General features: G+C 47.2%; 1 protein-coding gene across 2 annotated transcripts in view; it reads right to left on the reverse strand.

Moving 5' to 3' along the window:
• TAF5 (TBP-associated factor 5) overlaps positions 1–26,479 on the reverse strand; it is a 139,340-nt gene that overhangs the window by 102,706 nt on the left and 10,155 nt on the right. The window contains exons 3-4 of one of the 2 annotated variants that reach the window (XM_086813913.1): positions 3,019–3,097; positions 2,821–2,918 (exon numbers count right to left, since the gene is read on the reverse strand). The exons of the other annotated variant lie outside the window; for it this stretch is intronic. Of the exons in view, the coding sequence (XP_086670039.1) occupies positions 2,821–2,918; positions 3,019–3,097 (177 nt within the window). The remainder of the gene's footprint in view (positions 1–2,820; positions 2,919–3,018; positions 3,098–26,479) is intronic. 2 annotated transcript variants of the gene reach the window in all.

Genomic DNA, 26,479 nt, shown 5'->3' on the forward strand with positions numbered 1-26,479 from the left:
GGGAGGGTGGTGGTGGCAAATCAGGTGCTGTTAGCGACCATGTGGTACATTACGTCTTGCTGGATTTTTTCGAGCTCTTGCATCAGCCAGGTACAGAGGCTGATCAGGAACTTTCTGTGGTCTGGGCGGGACGGTCAGCCAGCTCGGGCAAAGGTTGCATGGGCAGTTATTACACTCCCGCTGGCTCAGGGCGGTTTGGGCATTATAGATCCAGTTGATCAGAGTAGAGCCTTATTGGGGAAGCTTATTGTTCGGGGGTTGCTTCCAGGCGCAGAGCCTTGGAAAGAGCTCCTCTTGCAGCGATTGCAGGCCCGGGCGCCTCCTGCAGGGGGTACTTGGGCACCAGAGATTCGCTGGATATTCATAGAGATGAGGAGGACAGGCCTCAGTAGAGGATGGGAGGACAGATTTGCTTTGAGTATCCTGAGAGCTTGGGAGTTGCTGCGACCGGGGCTCTCTCAGCGGCCTCCGTCTTGTGTTGAGGAGCGGGCCAGGCAGCCGCTCATCTGGAGTCCAGCGGTTCGTACAGAGCAGGGTCATATGCTGGGTTCTCGGCCTCGTCTAGCCTGGGGACCTTTAGCGGCAGGCCCAGCTCGTAGTTTTGGAGACTGGCAGGCTTTCTGCAGTCTACCAGAGGAGACCCAGGTGGAGAGGCTGAGTCACTTCAGAGGGGGGTTGATTATGCGGGATGATATTCAGGAGGCACTTTCAGAGGAGTGGTTCACACCTCTCGAGCCAGTGGCCCCACGGTGGATGGGTGCCTTCACACAGTTGGAGATCCTGATTGCTGTCAGAGCTAGCACTGAGGATGGCAGATGCCTCTATTATGAGATTCAGGATGAGGGCCGACTCCAGAGAGTGGAGGTGGAGTCGCCTTTGGTTGCAGAGTGCACCTTTCAGAGGATTCGGGTAGTAGCTGCCGCTTCTCGGAAGTGGCATATTGACCCCGACCCTGCTGACGTGCTCCCGGATTGGCGTATATGGGCATATGCAGCACGCCCCTTGGCCCGGCTACAGTGGGACCCCGGAGAGTACGAGTGGCATGATCCTTATGCATCCCTTGAGGCCACAGAGATCACTTTTTTCCAGTATACTGTTCGGCTGGGACGGCATATTTTGACGGCGAGGAGGACGGTTTCTCCAGCGGCAGCTGGGCATTGGCGATTGCAGGGACTATCACAGGAGTTCCTGGAGGATTTCTGGGCTCGACTCTGGGCTAGTCGACAGGCCCGCAGGATCTCGGCTTTTCAGTGGCTGGTCGCCCACAGGGGCTCAGCAGTTGGCACTTGGCTTGTTTATAGCGGTCTTCCGGCGGCCTGCGTCCGATGCGGCCACCCTATGGAGACACAGAGACATTGCCTTTGGGACTGCCCTCAGGCACAGCAGATCTGGCTGCGGATGCTGCGTATTCTAGCCCCCCTCTCTCCAGAGGGTATGTTTACGTGGGGTGCCGCTGCTTGGTCGACTTTGTCAGGGCCTGCTATGGGCTATGAGATGGAGCAGGGCAGTCAGGCCATCAGATTTATTAGGGGCCAGCCTCGCCTGGTTCCGGCACCGGATTTCTCGTCCGACAGCTGGACACAGGAGAGGGATTTACGATGGGAGCTCCTCAGCAGCCTCACCATCTGGTTCACCTGGAGGGCCCGGTGCTTCACGGCCTTTGAGGGGAGATTAGAGCCACCAGCAGAGACGGTTCGGGGGATTTGGCAGGAGTTGATCCACACCCTGCGAGGACAGTACGACCGCATCCGGGGAGACTCGGATGAGGCGATTTTACGGCGCCAGGCCTTTCATACCACTTGGCGCTGCGGCCCGTTCTACACCCTACACACGGGATCCCCCCGTTGGCACTACAGGCCACCTGTTTGGCTCTTCCCCCCCCCCATTGTATGATTTAGCCGCTCAGTCCTTTAGACTGATGCTTGTATTTTGCAGCACCTAGGGAGAGTCTCCCGGGCTGCCATGATGTATTCACTGCTCTTCTCTCTGTTAGGAGCAGGAGAGATCTCTTTTGTAGCCCTACGGGCGTTTTTTCTACATAACTAATGAAAGGATCTTTTCTCGGAAAAAAAAAAAAAAAAATGCTAACAAGTAGCTCGATTCCGAGACACACATGGTAACTAGTTGAGTATTTGTAAGTTACAAATTGATGAGCTCGTATAAAGTAATGTTGTAGTTAAAACACTCACACCAAACATTCATAAGTGAGGATTAGGCTCATGAAAGCATTCCCAAGAAGGTGGACACCGTGGGAACCACTGCCCAGATCAGGCCTTAGTCTGTGGCTGAATCCCAACACCTGGAAGGTGGATTCAGGTGGTATGGGACACCAGAGCTTAAGCGAGGAGTTGGGTCTAGCTTCAGGCTCAGGAGACGCTCCCAAGTGGAGTTATGGCTGGGTGGTGAGCAAGCCAGTGCCTCCAAGCAGGTCCCTTAAAATAACCATAGTTTGAGTTTTGCAGGCTAAAGCTGGTTGAAAGATTCTTGTTAAGCACACTCAGTTCAAATTAGAAGCCCTGATCCCTTATGTGTAAGCTTCACATCAATAAGAGAGAAAAAAAATAACGTTAAACAGGCTTCACAAGCTAGCTTTAAGCAGCATTTAAGATGTGTACATGCATGCACTTACAAAAAAGACACATGACACACATATCCAAAGGAGATTTAATAAGCATTGCCTACACATAAGGGAAACCAACATGAGAACCAAAAGGGCAAGGAAAAACCCTCCCCATCATGGCAACAAATATTGCTGTAACTTGAATCGACGATCTATGGTGAACATTTCTGCAATATGGCAATTTGAAATTTAGACCTTACTTGGAGGTGTTCAGATGAGAGAATGCCTTCCAGTTTCTGCAGATCACGCAAGTGTAATGCTTCATGATCCTCTCGGAAGCTTTGGAAAAACATTCTGGCTGTAACAGACCCCTTCATGGCTCAGAACGTTGAGCAACAAGTTGAGGAGTCTCAAAGGCTACATGAAAGAAATAATATCAAAAGAAAATAAATGAATACCTTCTTGTGGAAACCCCTTTGCTACCACGTCCATGAAGCAGTGAAGAAATACCGGATATAAAATTCGGAGGAGTTCATTCTGTGTTTTATTTTGAAAAAAGTTGACATTAAGAACTTGAAGAATGTCACAATTTAATAAGATTCCAACTCAAACTTTTGGGCTGAAGACTCAACTACATTAAGGTTCTTTACAAACATCTCCCCCGCCCATGTGAGCATGACTTGTTTTGAGCATGGACATTGCTCAGAATTTTTCATATGAATGTCTAGGGTTTTAGGGAAGCCTGAAAATCCAAAGGAAACGAGGGTGTGGAAACTAGCCTTATGGTTCAGTTTGTGCACACATAAATTTGTCTTATGGGTTTGATACAAGGTAAGCATGAAACTAGACCCTTATATTATTGGTGCTAACACAAGGTAAGCATGAAACTAGACCCTTATATAACTGGGGCTAACCTTGATTGGTGTAAGTACTAAGTTTATAATGCCTCCCAATGGTAGCACCCTTGCCTCTCTAAAGGAGGTACAAGGTTCGAATCTACCCTAGTGGCATCTATAGTTCAGTAACCTCTCACAACAAAACAAAAAAAAAAAAGTGCCAAGGTTAAAATGAATGCAAAGTCCAAAACCAACGACTTGGCAAAAAGCACAAAGAAAATAAACGCATAACTGGAAAGCGATTAGGAAAAAAGCTTGGAAAAGCACACGCCAAAGTATTAAAGGCTGATTGCATGACAGGGTGGCATCAAATTTATTAAAGCACTACCCATTGGATTAGTACAGACTGAAGCACTCAAGCTTGATCGGCATCCACCTGCTGAGAAAGATAGGCAAGAACAAAAATGAGGTCAATGGGAGCCTAGGAATGGTGTTCTTATCAGAGAGCTCCAAAGTCCTCAATTTGATGTGCCAAACAAACCCCATGCTGCTCTAGATTCGCCCCCATAGACATGAGCTGCTCTTTTATGTTAGCCAATGCAGCCATTGCCACCTCTGCATGTGGTGCACCTCCATATTGTCAGAGTCCAGTTGGCATCGACAAGAGGCCTGGTACAGTCGGACAAGCATGGGCAGGTCATATGCAGTTGGGGAGGGCCTGGATCTGCTCAGGCAACAGTCAGGCAGTTGTACACGTGTGAACACCTTTTCCATGAGTGGTAGTGAACAGGGCAACAGCATCTCTTGGCCGACCAGCACCTTGCAAAGCTATATAAGCAGCATTTGGCAATCATTTGCATAATTCACATTTTCTGGTGCACCCAATCAAGAGCAACCACCTGAGGGCTGATTGCAGGTGTTATAAACAAATCTCAAGCAACCACCTCGCAGCAACGTTACGGCTGAGATCAGAGATCTCCTTTCAGTAACATCTTGCACTTGAAATTTTGATCGGGACAGTATCAACTGTTGCCTCTCTCTCTCTCTCTCTTTGTCAGCTCCACGCCCCATAAGAGTTCTCAGTGAGCACGCCTGATCTATCTTGCAGGCCACACGTCCTCAATCCAGAGAACCACAACCCTCCATCGACAGAGACTAATCAAGGAAATCCTCCACCAATATGATGTGCTCCCTGTTAGCATATATCATCTCCTGTTGTGGTGGCTATTCTAGTGTCTACGGGTGCCCTTCCCATGCTCAAGCACCCCCCTACTTTTCCCCTATTTTATTGGGCCTTTGATGTGGGTTGCCCACCCTTTTTTATGGCTTTTATGCCTATTTCCCCATTTTCAGGTCGTGCAAGAGTATAGGAGGGAGTCGGCCAGCTCATACGGAGTGCATATATATGCTTCCCTCCCCCCTCACTTTTCAATCGCTTTTGGTCATTCGGTGAGCACCTTCAGCCCTCTACCTACAGAGCTCACTCCTCACCTACGGGCTGGTTGTATCAGTGTTTTTCTGTTTTCTCTCATCTCTCACTTGGAGCTTCAGCGTTTTTGTCATTCGTCTACAGCCCTCTGATACAAGTATCAGAGCCCAGAGGTGTCTTGTCACGTGCATCCCGCACTTGGCGTAGACATATCTGTACAGAAGGTGCAGGACCTGGGGTGGAAAACTGGTCCTACCATGAGCCCAGTCCAGGACCAGTCAACCAGGGTTCCACTCCAGTCGTCCGAGGTCAGGTGTGCATTGTCATGCACATGCATCCAAGGTCACTTGTGCATTGTCCTGCACATGAAACAGTGCCCGTCGGCGCAGTGAGTCTCCCTCTGGAATGATGTCAGTGGTTCTGTGTATCTGGTATGACACCGGATGCCAAACCGCTATGTAGACAGGTAGGGTTTGCATGTAGGAATGGGGCCAGCCCATAGGGCTGCCACAAGAACAGTTATGTGGGCATGGGGGACGTGTAGAACCAGCCCCAAAGGGCCAGGAGGGCCTTGGCTGTGCCCACCAGCCATGGGATGGGCTGGAAGGGCTGTAGGCCAGCCCTAGGGCCTCTGGACAGGCAGCCGACAGGGCATCCAGCCCTATCGGCCGAGTGTGGGGCAGCCCACACAGGCTGCCCAGCAGCCAATGTCAGATGCGCATGCTGGCCAGCCAGCCAGATCTGAATGCGCATGGTTTTCCAGCATTAAATGCTATATTATGCAGTCATGAGGCTTTTATTAGTCAGACCACTGAGATAAGACCAGCCGACCAGCATCCAGTAGGGGTATAAATACCCATAGCATAAATTCAGTTCATTCATCTCATAAGTCACAAGGTGTTGCAGCTACTCAAGGGCCAGGACAGCCAAGGGAGAAGCTAACACAAGGGTGAAGGTTTGAAGGTCAAGAGCAGAGATCTATCTCAGCCAAAACAGGTTCAGTCAGTCTTTTATTTTCAGATTTTGCATCATTCTACTAAAAGCAAATACACCATTCATGGTGGGGGCCCTACAGAGGATATTCGGGACCCAATACCGTGTCCTCTTCTCCCTCTCTCTCTCTCTCTCTCTCTCTCTCTCTTTTTTTTGAGGAAACGCAGAGCTATATTACTGAGTATGAAAAATTCCCCAAAGTGCCAGTTGGTGGCCTACTGAGGGGGCATACAAACTGTGCAGTGAGAGGCGTGTAGCCTGTGAGCGGTCAGTGCTACATCACGGTGGATGATGTGAGCGGTCAGTGCTACATCACGGTGGATGATGTGATGTGTGCAATATGAACCACTGTGGGGGAGTGTACTCCCATCTAGCATGTCCTCCAACAATCCTGAAGAAGAGACCCGTGCGCCCCCATCGTCGAATGAAGGCCTGGTGTCTGTCCTGAGCTGTCTGTGAAGGCCGACAGGAATCATCATACATGGAGCGCAGTGCACGGATACGATCGAGCCAAATCAGGACTAGAGTATCACGTGTCGATTGCCGCGTGTGACCATGGAGACAACGAGCTCTCCAAATGTTCCACATCGCAATCGCAGCAATCACCATAAAAACATCATCCCTATGCCAATGCTCCATCTGCAAGGCGTCTGGTGGAATCATACTAAGGTACCCCCGCCGATACCCCGTCGCCGTAAGCATGAGCACAGCATCGGTGCCCTCACCCTCAAAGAACACATGTGGTCCCGACAGCATCGGTGCCCTCTCTCTATTTTTCTGCACATCTACATTGAGTTTTGTGCGTTAATTTCGTCGCAACAAGTGTGCTGATTTCTGAGCATTGAAGTTATTGATCTCCCCCAAAGCTTCCGCATGTTACAGTGGTATCAGAGCCTACTTCGAGTGTAAAGATTCAACAAGAAACCAGAAATTTTTTCTCGCTCATGTGGTTGGTTTTCAAACTCCAGTGGACCACCCCTTCCGGAGTGACTCATGTCCCTCAAAGGACGGTTGGTTTTCAGCCTCAAGAAGTCTCCCGCACACATAGTGGATGGTCAGATTGCGCTCCGGAAAGGAGGTGCATTTTCGTGCTATGGCGAGCTTTGACTACGAGAGAGACCAAGAACCTTGGGACCAAAGTGCACCAGGCAGCCCAGCTAGGGCATCAGGCATGAGTGTTAAAGAGATGTTCCAACAGATGATGCGAGCAATCGCAGACCAAAGTACCAAGTTGGAAGAGCAGAAGGCGCAGATACTGGCTCTGGAAGAGTGCACCCGTTCTCCAGCACCGCGTTTTTCCTCTCCTTCCGTATCCCAGATTCCAGATCCTCTACACAGGGACCCTCTTGAAGGGTCACGACCGCCGTAGCCGAGTTCGATGCTTGGGTTGCAGATGTGTGCATTGGAGATCCAACAACATGAAGACGAAGCCATGCGGCGCATGGAACATAAGCGATACCTTGCGGCTTAAGGAGCGGTTTCTACCGCCCCATTACCTTGAGCGACTCAAAGATAAGTTTAGGGGAGCACGTCAAAACACGCAACCAGTTCTTCAGTTTACCAACAGAATTTCGAACTTATGTTTGCAATTAGGCTTATCTTATACGGACAAGAAAGGGCAATTCTTGTATGGCCTGGACACGCAAATCCAGTGGGAGGTGCGTATGGTTAGGCCAGCCACCTTCGAAGACGCACTCTCGCTTACACAGAGTGTTGAAATGAAGCACAATAGTAGCAAGCCCAAGACTTCCCAACCGGCTACTCCCAAGGTTACCACCTCAGGGGGGGGGAAGGCCAGAACCAGACGGGGACAGAGCACAGGAGCCTCTGGCTCCAAGAACTCGACCAGTGCGCCCAAGCTTACTCCAGACCAGAAAGCAAAGGCAAGCAAGACAGGTTGCAAATTGAGTGCTGAGGAGATTGCTCAGTACAAGAAGGAGGGTAGGTGTTTCTTTTGTCATACAAAAGGACACACTTCTAGGGAGTGTCCTAAGAAGACTACCTCTCCAAAGACCGCCGCCTCAACCACCACAACTTCCGTGGTGAGCCCAGCTCCCACACAGACCCTAGTGGCTATCCCTAGTTCTTCGAATCCCAATGCTTCAGTTGGAGCAAGCATTAGCCGGGAGCTCGAAGATAAGAAGAAGAGCGCCCATGACCAGGAGTATGAACGCAATGAATTGCTCAAGACCTTTGGCTACATAGGTGGCTAGAGAGTTGTTGTCTTGTTTGACAACAGCAGCACGGAGGACGTGGTCACGAAATAGGCCGCTCGGCGTGCCCGTTTCGTCCCGACTTCGGTGGACAAGCAAGTTGAGGGTTTTAGCACAAGCATGACAACAAGCGTCAAGTATGAAGCTCTAGGTACTAAGTTAGTTATTCAGGACATAGAGTTTGTGCGTGATTTTATGGTTGCCCCTCTTGTAGGAGCAGACATAATATTGGGCATTCAGTGGTTTCACAAGTTTCTTCTTGATGTCAAGTGGGACAAGCACACTTTCCAGATTAGTCGGAATGTATCAAACGCCCCAGTGACCATTAAGTGTGAGCCAGGGATTCCGAACTTTCCGCTCATAAGCCACTTGTAGACTAAACGAGCAATCAGGAAAGACGCACATTGTGCAACGATATACATCCAAACTGCCCAGACGGTGGCCAGTGTTTCCGAGAAGTATTTGGCTCTCCATGAAAAGTTCCAAAATATTTTTCTTCGGGACAATCTCCCTCCCCAGCTCCCCCCGTCCAAACCGGAGGACCACAAGATCGATCTCCTCCCAAGCTCGGAACCCCCGAGCAAATTTCCATATCACCTTTCCAAGGCAATGAAATCAGAGTTGGACCACCACCTCCAAGAATTGTTGCACTCCGGCTTCATCCGTCCGAGCACGTCGCCATTTGCAACACCGATCCTGTTTGTCAAGAAAAAAGATGGGTCTTCTCCGTACAAGCTGGCCGATTCCCTCCTAAACTCCTACACGACCTGAAAATGGAGAAATAGGCATAAAAAGCCATAAAAAAAGGGTGGGCAACCCACATCAAAGGCCCAATAAAATAGGGAAAAAATATGGGATAAATAGAGGGGGTGCCTGAGCAAGGGAAGGGCACCCGTAGACACTAGAATAGCCACCAAGAGGAGATGATATATGGTAACATCCAATCTCAGATCGCAACGACTCCAGTTTGTTGATGTGATCCCGCATGGAAGTAGAATCAGTGGGTGAAAGCTTCAACATTTGAAGCTCCAAGGAAACTCTCTTCACGATGTCTTCCAGTTGTAGATGCCAGAGGGTCTCTTCAAGGAAACATGTGCATGGGTATCCTGTTTAACGTGAGCGATGATGTTTGACGTGAGCGATGATTGAGGGTTGAGAGTTCAGAAGGATGAATGACCGAGCATGGGCATTAAGCCGATTCCATAGAGTAGCTTCATGCGTGAAGGTATTCCTCGTATCCTCATCCTCTACGGTGTGCGGGTTAGGCTAGAGGACCGGTCGAGTGATGAACTCTAGAAGATCGTATGTCTCCAAGATTGTTTCCACCATGACTTTCCAAATTGCGTAGTTTGTGCCATCCAACTTGGCATTTGAAGGAAAAGTCGGAAGAGTGGGTATCTGAACCACCCGAGGTTGAATGAGTGCCATGATGTACCCCCTTTGAAAAACATAGACACCAAAACAGCCCAAGAGCTGCTCTCTGCACTTGTAGGGAGGGTGGGCGGGATAGAAAGTGAATGGAGAGGAGAAAAAGAATGCAAAAATGCAGATGTGCCCCTCCAGAGAAGAAAATGCAAGTGTGAAACACTGCGGGCAGCCACCAAGTTCGCGTGAAAACATGGCAAAAACTCAGCAACCAATCAGCCTCCAATCAGTGTCAGTGATTCTAGGTCTAGATGTGTAACATGCGGAAGCTTCGGGGGAGATCGGTAACTTCAATGCTCAGAAATCAGCACACTTGTCGCGACTAATTAATGCACAAAACTGAATGTAGATGTGCAGAAAAATAGAGAGAGAGAGGGAGGGAGAAGAGGACACAATATTGGGTCCTGAATACCCTCTGTAGGGCCCCCACCACGAATGGTGTATTTGCTTTTATTAGAATGATGCAAAATCTGAAAATAAAAGACTGATTGAACCAGTTTTGGCTGAGATAGATCTTTGCCCTTGACCTTCAAACCTTCACCCTTGCGTTAGCTTCTCCTTTGGCTGTTCTGGCCCTTGAGTAGCTGCAGCACCTTGTGAATTATGAGATGAATGAACTGAATTTATGCTATGGGTATTTATACCCCTACTGGATGCTGGTCGGCTGGTCTTATCTCAGTGGGCTGACTAAGAAAAGCCTTACGACTGCAAAATATAGCATTTAATGCTGGAAAACCATGCGCATTCAGATCTGGCTGGCTGGCCAGCATGCGCATCTAACATTGGCTGCTGGGCAGCCTGTGTGGGCTGCCCCACACCTGGCCGACAGGCCTCTAAGGGTTGGATGCCCTTTTGGCTGCCTGTCCAGAGGCCCTAGGGCTGGCCTACAGCCCTTCCAGCCCATCCCATGGCTGGTGGGCACAACCAAGGCCCTCCTGGCCCTTTGGGGGTGGTTCTACACCTCCCCCATGCCCACATAACTGTTCTTGGGGCAGCCTTATGGGCTGTGGCCCCATTCCTACATGCAAACCCTACCTTCTACATAGCGGTTTGGCATCTGGTGTCATACCAGATACACAAAACCACTGACATCATTCCAGAGGGAGACTCACAGCGCGGACTAGCATTGTTTCATGTGCAAGACAATGCCCCAGGTCCTGCACCTTCTGTACAGATATGTCTACGTGGCATCCAAGTGCGGGTTCACGTGACATCCCCTTCTGCTTAACTTGACGAAAGCTGCATAGCCACCAGATAATCCGTCAATAACGCCAAATAGTCATCGAAAAACTCTTTGTCAAGCCATACCGCTTCGTGGGTCCCTCGGTCTTGAAACTTTGTGAGGAACTGTCTTTGTCTTCGGCCTGAGCCATGCTTGAAGCGGTGCAAAAGGATCCGTCTTGGAACCATAACTTTAGCTTCATCAATGATATCTGGTTCCGCCTCGTCTTTAACTTCTGAAGGGGTCGGACCTGCATATGGTTTTAACCAACTGACACGGAACACATCGTGCATAGTCCAACTCGGAAGTAGCTTCAACTTCATTGAAACCTCGTTAATCTTTCTCTGGATGGGAAAAGGTCCGAAGCTCCTGAATGACAACTTTGGGCATCGCTTGCCCACCTGTTTCAACCTTTGCTTCATAATCTGAAGATAAACCCAATCACCTTTCGAAAACGTCATATCCCTTCGGTCTTTATTGGAATTTGGCCTGTTGAGTGTAGGCATCCTATGCTTTAGCCAACCTGTCTTTTACTGACTCCAAAATCTCCTGGTAAGACTTCATCAATCTATTCGCTTCAGGTACTGAAGACAAGGTTCTGGTCAATAGCGATTGGAATGGTCTTCCAAATGCTGCCTCATATGGAGTCCTGCCAATAGCTGAAGAAAAAGAATCATTCAAAACAGCTTGAACTAAAGGCAAATAAGATTTCCACTTACCTTGCTGATCGTAGACGTAACACTTCAGCACATCAAAGGCCAACTGGTTGTAGATTTCTGTCTGGCCATCCGTCTGTGGGTGAAATGCGCTAGAAAAATTCAATTTAGTACCAAAGTTATCAAACAATGCTCTCCAAAAATGACTGGTAAACCTGGCATCTCGGTCTGACACTATGGTCCTAGGAATCCCGCCAATCGGGTACCCATGCCGAATGAACAACTGGGCAACATCTTCGGTGGTCACATTGGCCTTGCCTGGAATAAGTATAACAAATTTGCTAAATCTATTAACTATAGTTACGCACTGAGTACTACGCTTACCCGGACTGGGAGGCAGATTCGTGACAAAATCCATCGAAATATCTTGGAAAGGTCCCTTAGGAATTGGCAAGGGCTGTAACTGAAAGAACGGGTACTATGCTGAGATACCCACTCAGAAATGTTGCAAGAACTGTACAACATTGTATATGGACAGCAAGCATAAAGGAGAAAAGAAGATCACTGCTAAATATCACCAGGAAAGGTAGTACATCATGTGGAGCAGCATGAGGGAGGTCCCGTAGATGCTGCCTATCACTGCAAAAGCTGAAAAATGAGATGATCAGAGGGAAAAGAGAGCCAATCCTTTTATACTACCTCAGTATGCTGGTCAGCTAGCTGTAGTAGGCCGACAGCATGGTTGTAGCAAAAAAATGCTATAAAATGCCTAAAAAATACCAAAAAATGGTAGAAAAAATGCTGAATAATCTCTGCTAAGATATGCCAATGCAGGGCTTCATATGGAGCCAGATACAAGCATGAATATGCATGGGAAAGTCGATGAAATAATTTCAAACACCTCTTCTTTAGCACCAGATGGGTGGACCAGGTCCTGTACACTGCAAAAAATCCTCCAAAGAGTCTGAAGGAACACATAAAAGGCACAAAGCTCGTGAAGATATGGTACATCTGAATACCGAGAAGGTCTCCGGAAGAAGCCACGAGAAGATCGAGAAGATATCGAAGACGAAACACCAGGATCAGTATGGAGAGAGAGGCCCTCAGGAGATGGAATCATAGATGGCTCCGAAAAATGTGGTACCTCCTCTGCATCTGCAACAAATATCGGGACCGAAGTAGAATCCTCCTCTAAAGAAGAAACTAAAACAACCACTAGAACAAACTGATCATCAGTGATAGCTGAATTCGCCAGGTTCGAAGTAGGAACAAGCTCCAAGATAGTGGAAGATGCCTCCTCTGAAACATAAGAAGGAGAAGCAACTACAAGGAGAGAAGCCGCCAAAGTAGGAAGCTCCAGAATATGAGGATATCTCAACAAAATCATCCACCTGCTCTGTAGAAGAACCATTATTCTCCTTTGAAAGAGAGGAGAGAAAATCTGCAATAATATCATCAGCATGAAAAAGCACAAGAGAAGGAAGATACTCATCCAAAGGGATGAGAGAGGAAGAGAAGAGACTCCCCAAGAGGGGAGAATGGTGATCTCAAGAAGCCATCACCTCCAAGAGCCCAAGCCTCCTTTAGAAAGACTAGAAGAGAGGGTGGGTGAGAGGTAACCAGAAAGAGAAGAGAATAGAATGACTCTCTAGTGGTAAAGGCTGTAAAGCAGCTCTGTAGAAAGAATTTGTGCACTTGAGGCAGTCCCGAATGAAAACGCAGCTCCACATGAAAAAAACGTAGGTTACTGATGAAGAAAACGCAGCAAGTGAACAGCTCCTATATGCTGTAAACAGTCAACAACAACATGGGAATAGAAAACGCAGGTCCCTGTAGATGTTTCTTGCTCTGATACCATGAAAGAATGGATACTATGCTGAGATACCCACTCAGAAATGCTGCAAGAACTGCACAACACTGTATATGGACAGCAAGCATAAAGGAGAAAAGAAGATCACTGCTGAATATCACTAGAAAAGGTAGTACATCATGTGGAGCAGCATGAGGGAGGTCCTGTAGATGTTACCTCTCATTGCAGAAGCTGAAAAATGAGATGATTTGAGGGAAAAGGGAGCTAGCCCTTTTATACTACCTCAGTACGCTGGTCGGCCAGTTGTTGCAGGCTGACACCATGGCTATAGCAAAAAAATGCTATAAAATGCCTAAAAAATACCAAAAAAATGGTAGAAAAAATGTTGAATAATCTCTACTAAGATATGCCAATGCAGGGCTTCATATGGAGCCAAATACAAGCATGAATATGCATGGGAAAGTCCATTTGGATACGAAATAATTTCCAACAGTAACAACCCTATCTTCTTCCCTTTCACCTTTTGACGAATATCACAGTGATGTACATATGAAAACACATCTCGCCTCATCTTTGGCCAATAATATTGCTGTTCCAACTTCTCCAAAGTCGAATTCATGTCCCTATGACCAACAATAATGGCGTCATGGGCGTCATGGAGAAGAGCTGCCTTGAACGACTTCATGACACACAGTCGGCCTTTGTAGAAAAGCCAACCATCGCGTATCAAAAAGTGGCATGGTCCTGTGGCATCTAATGCCTGTTCCCACTGTGTATCGAATTCCTCGAAATCCGCATACGTGTGCTTTATGTAGTCTAGTCTCATAACAACAAGGTCGAGTCTAGTGGTCTATATCAAAGTTACTTGTCCCTTCCTGCTCAAAGCATCAGCTTGGATTGGGCTTTCTTGGAAGGTACTCAATTATACCACCAAATTGCTGGAATATCTGGCTCCAGCGTTGCTGTCGGTCACTCCACTGTGCACTTGGCATTGTCTCAATCCAGCGTAATGCTTGATGGTCAATGCAAACCTCAAAGTCACGGCCATAAAGAAAATGTTTCCAATGTTGCAAGGCCTGTATAACTGCAAGGAGTTCTCGATCGTAGACTAAGAAGTAACTTATGAGATATATAAGCTACTGGATGACCATTCTGTTGTAATACACCTTCAATTGCGATGTTACTCGCATCGGTGATCACTTGGAATGGCTCGTCCCACGAGGCAAGTGCTAGACAAGGCGCCTTTGACAAAGCCACCTTGAGGTTCTTGAATGCCTCCAATGCTCGTGGAGTCATTCGAATCCGTTGCCTTCTTGTCTTGACACCCTTTAGCAGATCAGTGAGATCCATCGAGAGGTCATAAAACTTGTCTATGTGGGTGGAGTATGCCTGGCATATACCCACAAAGGATATGATGTCATAAGCAGTCTGTGGTACTTCCCAATTGACAATCTCGGCCACCCTAGCCAAATCAAGTCGAATGTCTTCTGCACTAATTATATATCAAAGGTAATGAGCCTCTAACAAATAAAATTCTGACTTCTTCTCATTGATGTAGAGCTTGTTGCTTTCCAGAAACTTCAAGACTTTCTCCACATAAATGTCATGCTCCTTAACCGTAGCTGAAAATACCAGTATGTCGTCCAGAAATATGAACACACACTTTCCAATCAATTTCCGGAAAACACGCATCATCATATGGTTGAATGTGGCTGGGGCATTCGTCAAGCCAAAAGGCATGACCACAAATTCATAGTGGGTCCGTTCCGTACGGAAGGTTGTCTTGGGGATGTCTCCCTGCACAATCCTCACTTGGTGGTACCCACTCTTTAAATCGAGTTTCGACTCATTTGGCTGCTGAATTTCTGCACCACCTACATCATTTGCTGGCTGTCCTGTACCCTCATGAGTTGGATCACCAACTATGGAATGAAACTCCATGGGTAGTAGACCTTCAAACACATCATTTTCAGCCTGATTTGCCTCATAACCAGCCATGGATATTTCTGATTTTTCATCAAAAATCACATCCCGACTAGTGAATATCTTCCTGGATAGTGGGTCATATAACCTGTAGCCCTTGCTCTCACGGCTATACCCAACAAAAATGCATTTTGTGGCTTTATCATCCAGCTTTCTCCTCAACTCTTTGGGTATGTGTGCATATGCAAGACACCCAAAGATATGAAAATGCGATACAGAAGGCTTGCGGCCATGCCAAGCCTCAAAAGGAGTAATAGAAACCAATGCCTTTGTGGGACATCGATTCAAAATATGACAAGCACACATTACTGCTTCCACCCAAAAGATATGTGGTAGCCTTTTTGCCTTTAGCATACATCTGGCCATCTCCATGAGTGACCGATTCTTCCTTCTGCAACCCCATTCTGCTGTGGAGTGTAAGGAGTAGTATACTGATGTTTTATACCTCTACTCCCAAGAAAGGAATTCAGCATATGTGACATATATTCCCCCCCTCGGTCAGAACGGAGAGTCTTCACCTTGCATCCTGACTCTGTCTCAGCAAGTGCTACAAAGGCCAAAAATGCATCATATACCTGTGATTTCTGTGTCAAAGGATAGACCCAGCATATACGAGAGAAGTCATCAATAAATGTTGCAAAAGAGAAGCAACCACCTAATGACTTCGTCTGCATGGGACCACAAAGATCACTGTGTATAAGTTGCAACTTTGCAGTTGCTCTTAGAGCCTGATCATGTGGGAAGGAAAACCTGTGCATTTTTCCCAAAATACATCCTTCACAAATGTGATCTGGAGGCTTCTCCATGAGAGGTAGATCTATAAACATGTTATGTCGCTGCATAAGCATAAGACTACCAAAATTTACATGCCCCATGCGAGCATGCCATAACTCCGCATCAACCATAGCTGGAGTAAGAGTGAATGCATTATAAGCAGACTAATCCACTGGCTGAAATGCATCCAACTGATAAAGTCCATGACATAGTGTACCAGTAAGCATCAAGGTCAAGGCATTAGCTTTGTCTCTGACCATGCATTTATCATCATCAAAGTGGACTTGCATTCCACAATGTGCTAAAGAAGAAATGGACAACAAATTCTTCTTTATCCCTGGTACATATAAGGCATCTGTAAGGCGGAGAATGGAGCCATCAATGGCTGTGAGCTGAATCTCCCCAATGCCACGAACTGGATATGAAGCCTTGTTGGCACACTGAACAGTTTTGCCAACAGGGGCAGGGCCAACATGACTAAACAAATTCCTACGAGATGTGATATGCTTTGAGGCACCACTATCAAAATACCAAGTACATACATGCTCTGTCAAACTGAGTGCCTGTGAAGACCAAGAGGCATCATAGCTACATGTATAAAAACAGTAATCCCTGTCCTCAACAAAAGAAGCAGTCTCTGGAGGAGCTTTAGAAGCATCATTAACAGACATCCCAGCTTCCTTTGCCTTCTCTTTGGCAATCCTCTTCCTACATTCCGTGATGTAGTGACCTGGCTTCTTACAGTAATGACATTTGCCCTTCTTCTTGGGCTGTCCATCACTTTTCTTGGTATCCTGTGAAGAACCACCATCACCTGAATTTTGATTTGCACTCTTTGGCTGAGTTTTTCCTTTCCCCTTTTGACCTGTAGTAGTAAATGCTTGTTCAGCATTTGTGTTCATATTCATATTCTTCCTCATTTGCTCCTCTTGTAGTAAGAGAGCAACAAGTTCCTGATACTTGAGGGGTTCAACAGCATTCCTCATGCTGAGGTTCAAAGAGGTATGAAAAGCCAAGTAAGATCTTGGCAAAGAGTGCAAGATGGTGGACACAAGCTGTGTCTCAGGAATAATCTCATCCACATTGATGAGTTGTTCTCTCAAATCCTACAGCTTGTTTAAGTGGCTAGACATATCATCTCCTTCATTCATTTTTTGATTTTCCAGCTCTCTTTTCAAAAATGAGATCCTAGCCTCATTACGAGCAGCATACATCTGCTCCAAAGTCACCCATGCATTCTGTGAAGAGCCAGCTGAACGAATATGAGGTATAATGAACCTCTGTACTGACAATGCAATGAGTGACAAAGCTTGTGCATCCCTGGCATCCCATGTCTTTTGAGCATTTGTTCTTTGAACAGGCAATGGCTGTCCTGGAGCCTGTACCTGTTGTCCTCATCCACGAGCACCCCCTTGGGGAGGAGTCTCTGGAGCCAATGGACCTGGACGTGGTTCATCACCACTAACAAAATCCCAAAGACCTTTTGCCACAAGCACATTTTTCAGCATAAAACTCCACAAGGAGTAGTTCGTGCCATCCAATTTGTCTTCCTTAGACAAATATGTGAATACATCACTTTGCTGTTGATTTGCCATTATGCTTACGCACAATGTTGTACCTGTTTATCAAAAAACCCAATAGCAGAAACCCTGATAATAACTGTACTCCACTGAATACAGTTCACCCAAATATGCCTGCACTCTCAATCCTCTGAATGTGCAACTCAATGCACCAATGACTGAGTAGAGCAGCAAATGGCGTACACAATGCCAAAATGCCCCAAAAATGCCCAAATTTGCTGCACCCAAACTGTGCAAAAAACCTGTATAGTTCTTTGCTAGAAAATCTGCCTGTTGTGCCTGTATATTTTTCACAGAGAAAATAAAAATGCCCAAAAACTGAATTTTAATGCTTACCACTGAATGACTGAGTAGCTTGTGGTATTTCTGCAGGTACAGATCACCAAAGTGCAAGTACAGTTAACTGTACTTCACAGGACTGATGATGTGGAAGTACTGTGCAGGTACTAAAGGTACGGAAGTTTGAAGGCGGGTACTGAACAGGTACAGAACACCAAATATTGCAGGTCGCCTGTACTGACAGCTGTACGGCTTGTCTACGCAAGTGTGAACAGAAGCGCTGTCTGTGTACGGAGCAGACAGTGCTGTACGGTGCTGGGTGAGCAGGTACACGTCAGCTGCTGAAGGTACAGTACGGTGCTGGGCGAGCAAGTACACGTCAAGTACAGAAGCAAGTACGCAGCCTGCGTAGGTTTGTACAGTCGCCAGGTACGGAAGCAAGGCCACGCGTTGCACAGTACCTGAAGGCGACGCTTGACTGTACGGGCAGGTACAGTAACTGAAGGCGACGATTTGCAGGCGGCGCAGACTGGGTGTACGGGCAGCAGGTGCAGAGGTGTAGCTGAAGGCGGCGCAGACTGGGTGTACAGGCAGCAGGCGCACAGGTGTACGGCGCTCAGAAGTACGGGCAGCAGCACTGGCAGTGTACACGCAGGGCAGGGCAAGCTTCAATGCTCTGATACCAAATGAAGGTGCTGCAGTATTAGGGTTAGGGTTTACAGGAGCTTCAAGCAAGCGTGGAAACCAACAGTGAGAGAGAACACGACTCTTGTCTTTTGCTTGATTAAAAAAGTGAAGTACAATAGCCACATAATAGCGACCCTAAAGATAAGTGTTCACATGTCCGGCCATAAAATGTGCCGGGTGGACCAAAACACTTATAAACTGCATATAAGTGAAACTGAACTAAACTGGGGGAAAAAACCTCCACTAACTGAAGTAAAAAGTGCCCCAGTAATCTACTGATGATCACTAGCACTCCTCTGGGTGCATACACAGCATAAAACCCAACAATCTCATCATCGACAGTGAGGGGGGATCCCTCTTCCTCAACATTTTTGCTTAGTTTTCTGTGTGTGTGAGTGTCACGGGTTCTCTACCCGGGTAGTCCCCCACAATATGAATAAATAATGTTTGTGTGTGCAGTACTCTACCCGGATTAAATCCAAAACAATATCTAATAACCAATCTATGTGTGCTTTGAGTAAGTCATCTCCCATAATACTCCGTTATCCTTGATCAAAGCAAGGGGGGATTATTGTGTATGAAACCAGTATAGGTCATGGTTCAATACCTCCCAAAGTTACCTTGGCCCTGAGTTTAGTTGGGGACAAGCTACATGAACCTCTGAGCCATGCTAGGATAAGCCTCTGAGCCATGCTATTGTTGAGCCTGTGAGCTTGTTGAGGACATGCTCACCAACCTCTAAGCCAAGTTACATGAACCTCTGAGCCGACAGCCATGAACATGGCAAGTTCAGACCAAAGATGGAGTATGTGTATTCCTGACTATTAGAGGTTTCTCATCACACTCCCACCTTTGCTCCCAGGGGGGATTTGTTGGGTATTCGGAGCCTCGTGTACGTGTATGCACATGTTTGTGTACCCCGTGTGTGTCTGTGTATGAACAGCCTCGGCTAGATATTATGTGTGGAAAAGTGTGTGTGTGTGTGTGTGGTGTGTGTGCGCGCGCGCGCGCGCGCTTATGTATGTATGAACCCACTCTTACGGCGGTTAGAATAATATCTAGATATTATACCTTTTTGACATAAGTAATGATGTCATATAGATGAGCCTCCAAAGGCTAAAGCATTGTACTTGGTGAAGCTCTCTAGAGCTCATTACTCTCTCTCTCTCTAGCTCTTTGAGTACATACACACTCGCCATGGATCTGTTTGATCGCATGTAGCTTAGGTCTTCAACAAGTGTAGTCCTATATCCTTCATGCATTTTTGAGGTGGTGGGCAACAAGCAAAGCCAGAGGATAGCGTTCCCTCGGAGTCGTGTGCTTAAAGGAGCATACCATTGGATCTTAGATCAGTTCCAAATGTGGAGCATCAAGCTTGATCATTTCTCAGCAGGAGACCATAGTTGTGGGAAGGGAAAGGAATTGCACACATGGGGACAAAGTGAAATAGATGCACAGTTCTCAAACTCAGACTTCCAATGGAATCAAAGGAATGACAAGATTTTTAGTCAAAGTGTCAGAAGTCAAGTAGTCAAAGTACAGAGTCAGTAGTCTAAGGAGGAAGGACGACGAGTTTCCAACCCATCATCAAGTTTAGGAGGGAATGTCACGTGGACATGGCTAAGCCCACAGCTAACCCCTTATTAGTAGGCAACAATTGTAAGCTATGGCAGGTGAAGGAAGCAGTCCCCAAAGGCAACCCACCAATCAACCAAGTCTAGAGCATCAAACAGACAAAGTCATTAGCATTTAATGATTTTTTGTGCTTATTTATGCTGGCCGACAATAGTTGGTGTGCTATAGGGCAGTCTAGTAGCTATAAATAGCAAGTCCTAGCAAGTCTTTAGATCATGTGATCCCCACCATGGGGCACGTCACAGTCAGTTCATAGTCAATCCTTTAGATCAGTTTTCAATCCTCTTTTGGAAGGCCAAAGGCCATGGAAATTGTACACTCATGTACATCTTTTTGTATCATAGTAAAATACTAAAAATACAGTTCATATCTCTCTTCTCTGTGCTTTGTGCTGTCTATTCATTGCTATTGCATTAGTGTTCCTAATCAGCAAGCTTGGGGCTGGATCAAGTACAACAAGGCTTCTGCACATGCAACATAGCGACTACCATATATGGAGTCAGAGACACATTAAAGATCATACCCTTAGATATCATTCCTCAAATCGCCCTTTTAAACACTTCACTCTGCAGTGGACGTGTGACTACATGGCAGGTTTGGAGATCTTGCTATGTGGAGGTCATTTAGGGCACCTTGACCTTCCACTTTTTATGCTTTATCAATTAGTTGGTCACATAGTACTCATGCCCTCGCATTCTATCTAGAGTAGGACTCAAGGATCTCACAAGACAGATGGAATGCCTTGATGGGTATTTGTGGAGATAGTCCCTTCATGTCTCATACCAGTTTTGATAATGCTCAAAACCGTCATATTCTTGACCGGTTTCTCCAATCAGGAATTTCACATTTTGAGCATCCTTTCTTTATTTCTTTATAAAGGGTCGACCCTTGTTGTATCTTGGTTTGATAGAACGCAACCTAATTTTTAAGCCAACATTTGTTAGCAATCATCTCCTGTCTATACCATATTACTCAGTGAGGGCCTCTGTTGTGAGTGTGCCCGCCCAAGAGTTCTCTGCATTTTTTCCATGTTTTTTTACCTGTTTTTTGGTCGTGAGGAGCCTCTAGTTGTGGCCGACTGTCTCTATGTTGGCCAACTGTGTTTTTGGGCTGGCCGACCAACAGCGTAGGGTGGTGGTATAAATACCACCCTTGCCCCCACACTTCCATTTGTACCGGATCTTTGTGTATATAGCAAAGTTTATACAGCTTCTCTCTCTCTCTACACTTCTACGTTTTCTCTCACAACAATTGTCTCATTTTCCGTTGTGCATTCCGACATGGTATCAGAGCCCGAGGTGGCTTGAAGCTTGGGGTTAGTGGGAGCGCAAGGGTTTGCTATTTTTTGGTGCTGATTGGAAATTTCTTGGGCTTTTCAGGACTTGGAGAACGGGTAGAAGGCGGCCATCACCGTTGGACAATCAACTTGCATAGTGTTTGTAGCCTCTTCTTCATTTTTTTTCCCACCCACCCTCCCTTCACAAGACCTTGTGAACCCTTGAGATAGCTAAAAAGCATGTGAAGATCTCCACTCTCTCCACAATCCCGGTGGATCAACATTTGGCATCTGTAAGGTAATGATGGAGTCTGTCTTAGAGTCTTATGACTTGAGTGATTTCATTGTGGTTGGTGTTCCACGGCCAAAGTTGGAGGACGGGGAGCTTTTACCCGCTACTAGGAAAGAACGGGAGGCTCAAGCACAGTTATGGGATCGTGTCAATGCCCGTGTGCGTTCTTCATGTCAATGCCCGTGTGCGTTCTTTCATCTTCCTTAATTGCACACCCCAGGTGATTAATCATATCGAACACATGACGCTAGCCAAAGATATTTGGCAACACTTGGCTTCTTCTCTATATAACAGGGTATCACCCATGAAGCGGATTTCCTTGGAAGTGCAGATGCGAGTGATGGATCCTGCAAAGTCTTCGACCATGCAGGAGCACATCAACAAACTCCAGGCTCTTCAATAGGAGGTTCTTCAGGCTAGGAAGGAGAGATCTTCAAAGGACATGGCCATCACTTTGCTCTCGCATCTGACCTCTCAATACACAGCTTTCTATTCCTCTTTGATCACCAATGGGAGGCTCAGTACCATCACATGGGAGCAGCTTGTGCCAATGGTCTTGAACAAGGAAGAGTGGTTTATGAACCCTCCACAGGGCAGAGGTTCTAAGGCCTTGGCTGGCCAGCGGTCGAAATGCCACAACAAGGGCAAAGGGGAGTCTTCACAGGCGAAGTCTTCTGAGCAAGAGCCCGACTCGGATCATGACGCCTCGAAGGCAAAGCGGACTTGTAACCATTGTGGCGAGAAAGGCCACTATTGGAGAAAATGTCCTCATCGCTAGGCATACTCGGAAGTGGTTTCTAGACAGTGGCGCTTCCAGGCACATGACTCCTTCCCGAGAGTTATTACAAGATCTTCGTAAGCAAACGGATCGCATCCTTATTGGTGACAAGTCCACTATTCCTATTCACAGTGAGGGCCCGTTAGAGATCGTTCCCGATGGCAAAGGAAGCATTCCTCCGAGATTTTTATGTCCCATGATCCATCCCTTGGTTTTCATCTTTTGTCAGTGCATGAGGTTTGCAAGACTGGCATACGGGTGGAGTTTGATGAGCATTTTATTGCTCTATGGGACAAAGCAACAGGCCAAGTTATATGGGAACACAGAGTGGAGAATGAGATTCCGCGATCAAAAGGGATGGTTTACAGGTTACGGAAGGCCTTGTATGGTCTTCAACAGGCTCGCAGGACTTGTCATACCAAACTTACAGTTAATGATCCTTGTGGGCAGGTTGATGCCACCTTGTATCGGAAGCTTGTTGGTTCATTGATTTGGTTGCTGAACACCAAATCGAACTTGAGCTTTCCAGTGGGACTGTTGAGCTCATTCAAGCAAACGCCTTTGACGACTCATTGGGATGCAAGATTGCGGATCCTACGGTATCTTCAAGGTACGAAGGATCTTGGACTCTTCGATGACACTAGAGCAGGAATGATGGATGGAGTCAAACTCCAAGGTTGGAGTGACTTAAGATTGGGGAGCAGATCCAGACTCAAGGAGATCTACATCAGGCTATGGTTTTACCCTCGGCTCAGGAGCTATTTCATGGAGCAACAAGAGGCAGCCAACTATAGCCTTGTCTTCTACTGAGGCAAAGTACTAGGGTGCTTGTGGTGCTGCTTGCGTGGTTGTGTGGTTGCAGAGGTTGCTTGGCAAGATTGGGTTTCCACAGAAGGAACCCACGGTCATCCACGTCACTTTGTTCGTCGGAAGTTTTTTGCTAATGACATCTTGCTAGAGTTTTGTTCGACGGAGAACAATGCAGCGGACCTCTTCACGAAGTCTACCTCAGGCAATGCTCCAACAGCAATCCAACTCACTGGGGTTGGTAGCACATCATCCAGGAGCTAAGAGGGGGTGTTAGCAGTCATCTCTTGCCTGTACTGTAATATGCGGAAGCTTCGGAGAAGGATCGGTACTTCAAAACTCAGAAATCAGCACTCTTTTCGCGACGGAATTAACGCACAAAACTGAAAGACGATGTGCAGAAAAATAGAGAGAGAAGGGGGAGATGGAGAGGACACAGTATTGGGTCCCAATTACCCTCTGTAGGGCCCCCACCACGGATGGTGTATTTGCTTTATTAGAATGATGTAAATCTGAAAACAAATACAAAGTACTTGACCTTTTCTTGGCTGGAAAACCTGCCCTTGACCTTCAGTCCTTCACCCCTTTGCTTTAGCAAACTCTTGGCTGTCCTGGCCCTTGAATGCTTGATGCACTTGGTGAATTATGAGATGATTCCATTGAATTCTTGGCTGGGCTTTTATACCCCCTTCAGCATCCAGTCGGCCAGCTAATAACAACCCCACGACTAGGTTCTTTTAATAAAGTGCTTTCACACTAATAATAACTGCTGTCCAGCCTGCGCATGCTTTCACACTGCTGTCCAGCCTGCGCTTATGCTTGTGTGGGACAGTACCATGCTGCGCATGGGTGTGGGACTGCCCCTACACCTGGCCTGACCTGCTGGTTAGGGTTTCTGACCCTGTCGGCTGCCTGTCCAGCAGCAGTACAGCTGGCCGACAGCCCCTCCAGCCCAAGCCATGGCTGGTGGGCACAGCCTGGGCCCTCCTGGCCCCTTGGGGGTGGTTCTACACCTCCCCCATGCCCACACTAAGAGTGCAAGTGCACTGGGGTAGCCCTATGGGCTGGCCCCATCCTTACATGCAAACCTACATGCCTACAGAGGCCTGGCATCCAGTTGCAAACCAGATACACAGAACATCTGACATCATTCCAGAGGGAGACTCACAGCGCGGACTGGCACTGCTTCATGTGCAGGACAGCGCACACCTGACCTTGGACTCATGTGCAGGACAATGCACACCTGACCTCGGACGACTGAGATGGATCCCTGGCTGACTCGTCCCGGACTGGGCTCACATGGGACCAGTTCACCATCCCAGGTCCTGCACCTTCTATACAGAAATGTCTACGTGGCATCCAAGTGCGGGATGCACGTGACATCCCCTTCTGCTTAACTTGACGGAAGCTGCATAGCCTCCAAATAATCCGTCAATAATGCCGGATAGTCTTCGAAAAATTCTTTGTCGAGCCATACCGCTTCATGAGTTCCTCGGTCCTGAAACTTCGTGAGAAACTGTCTTAGTCTTCGGCTTGAGCCATGCTTGAAACGGTGCAGAAGGATCTGTTCTGGAACCATTACTTCTGCTTCATCAATGATGTCTGGTTCCGCTTCGTCTTTGACCTCTGAAGGGGGTGGACCTGCATATGGCTTTAACCAACTGACATGAAATACATCGTGCATAGTCCAACTCGGAGGTAGCTTTAACTGCATAGACACCTCATTAATCTTTTTCCGGATGGGAAATGGTCCGAAGCTCCTAAAAGACAACTTTGGGCATCGCTTACCCACCTGCTTCAATCTTTGCTTCATAATCCGAAGATACACCCAATCCCCTTCCGAAAACTTCATGTCCCTTCGGTCTTTATTGGCCTGTCAAGTGTAGGCCTCTTGCGCTTTAGCCAATCTGTCTTTAACGGACTCTAGGATCTCCTGGTAAGACTCCGTCACTCTGTTCGCCTCCGGTACTGAAGACGAAGTCCTGGTTAACGACGACTGGAAAGGCCTTCCAAACGCTGCCTCATATGGAGTCCTGCCAATAGCTGAAGAAAAAGAGTCATTCAAAACAGCTTGAACTAAAGGCAAAAACGATTCCCACTTACCTTGCTGATCGTGGACATAACACTTCAGCACATCAAAGGCCAACTGGTTGTATATCTCTGTCTGGCCATCTGTCTGTGGGTGGAATGCACTGGAAAAATTCAACTTAGTACCAAAATTATCAAACAATGCCCTCCAAAAATGACTGGTAAACTTGGCATCTCGATCTGACACTATGGTCCTAGGAATCCCACCAATCGGGTACCAATGCCGAATGAATAGCCTGGGCAACATCCTCGGCGGTCCCATTGGCCCTGCAGGGAATAAGCATAACAAATTTGCTGAACCTATCAACAATAGTTAAACACTGTGTATTACGCTTACTCGGACTGGGAGACAGATTTGTGACAAAGTCCATTGAAATGTCTTGGAAAGGACCCTCAGGAATTGGCAAAGGCTGTAACAGCCCTATCTTCTTTCCACGAGGAGCTTTCACCTTTTGACAAATGTCACAGCGTTGTACATATGTAAACACATCACGCCTCATCTTTGGCCAATAGTATTGCCGTTCTAATTTCTCCAGAGTCGAATTCATGCCCCTATGCCCACCTGTAATGGCGTCATGGGCATCATGGAGAAGAGCTGCCCGGAAGGATTTCATGACACATAGTTGGCCTTTGTAGAAAAGCCAACCATCGCGTATCAGAAAATGGCATGGTCCTGTGGCATCCAATGCCTGTTCCCACTGTGTACCGAATTCCTCGGAGTCCGCGTACATGTGCTTCATGTCTTCTAGTCCTGTACCAACAAGGTCAAGTCTAGTGGTCTGAATCGCAGATACTTGTCCCTTCCTGCTCAAAGCATCGGCCACTGGATTGGCCTTTCCTGGAAGATACTCAATCATACCACCGAACTGCTGGAATATCTGACTCCAGCGGTGTTGTCGATCACTCCACTGTGCACTTGGCATCGTCTGAATCCAGCGCAATGCCTGATGGTCAGTGCGAACCTCAAAGTCACGGCCATACAGGAAATGTTTCCAATGTTTCAAGGCCTGTATAACTGCTAGGAGTTCACGATCATAGACTGAGTAGTTCTTTTCGGCGGGCAGTAACTTACGAGACATGTAAGCTACTGGATGACCATTCTGCTGCAATACACCTCCAATTGCGATGTTACTCGCATCGGTGATCACCTGAAATG

The sequence above is a fragment of the Cibotium barometz genome, chromosome 19, assembly GCF_041138505.1.
Source record: "Cibotium barometz isolate CiBa-2024 chromosome 19, ASM4113850v1, whole genome shotgun sequence".
Taxonomy (NCBI): domain Eukaryota; kingdom Viridiplantae; phylum Streptophyta; class Polypodiopsida; order Cyatheales; family Cibotiaceae; genus Cibotium; species Cibotium barometz.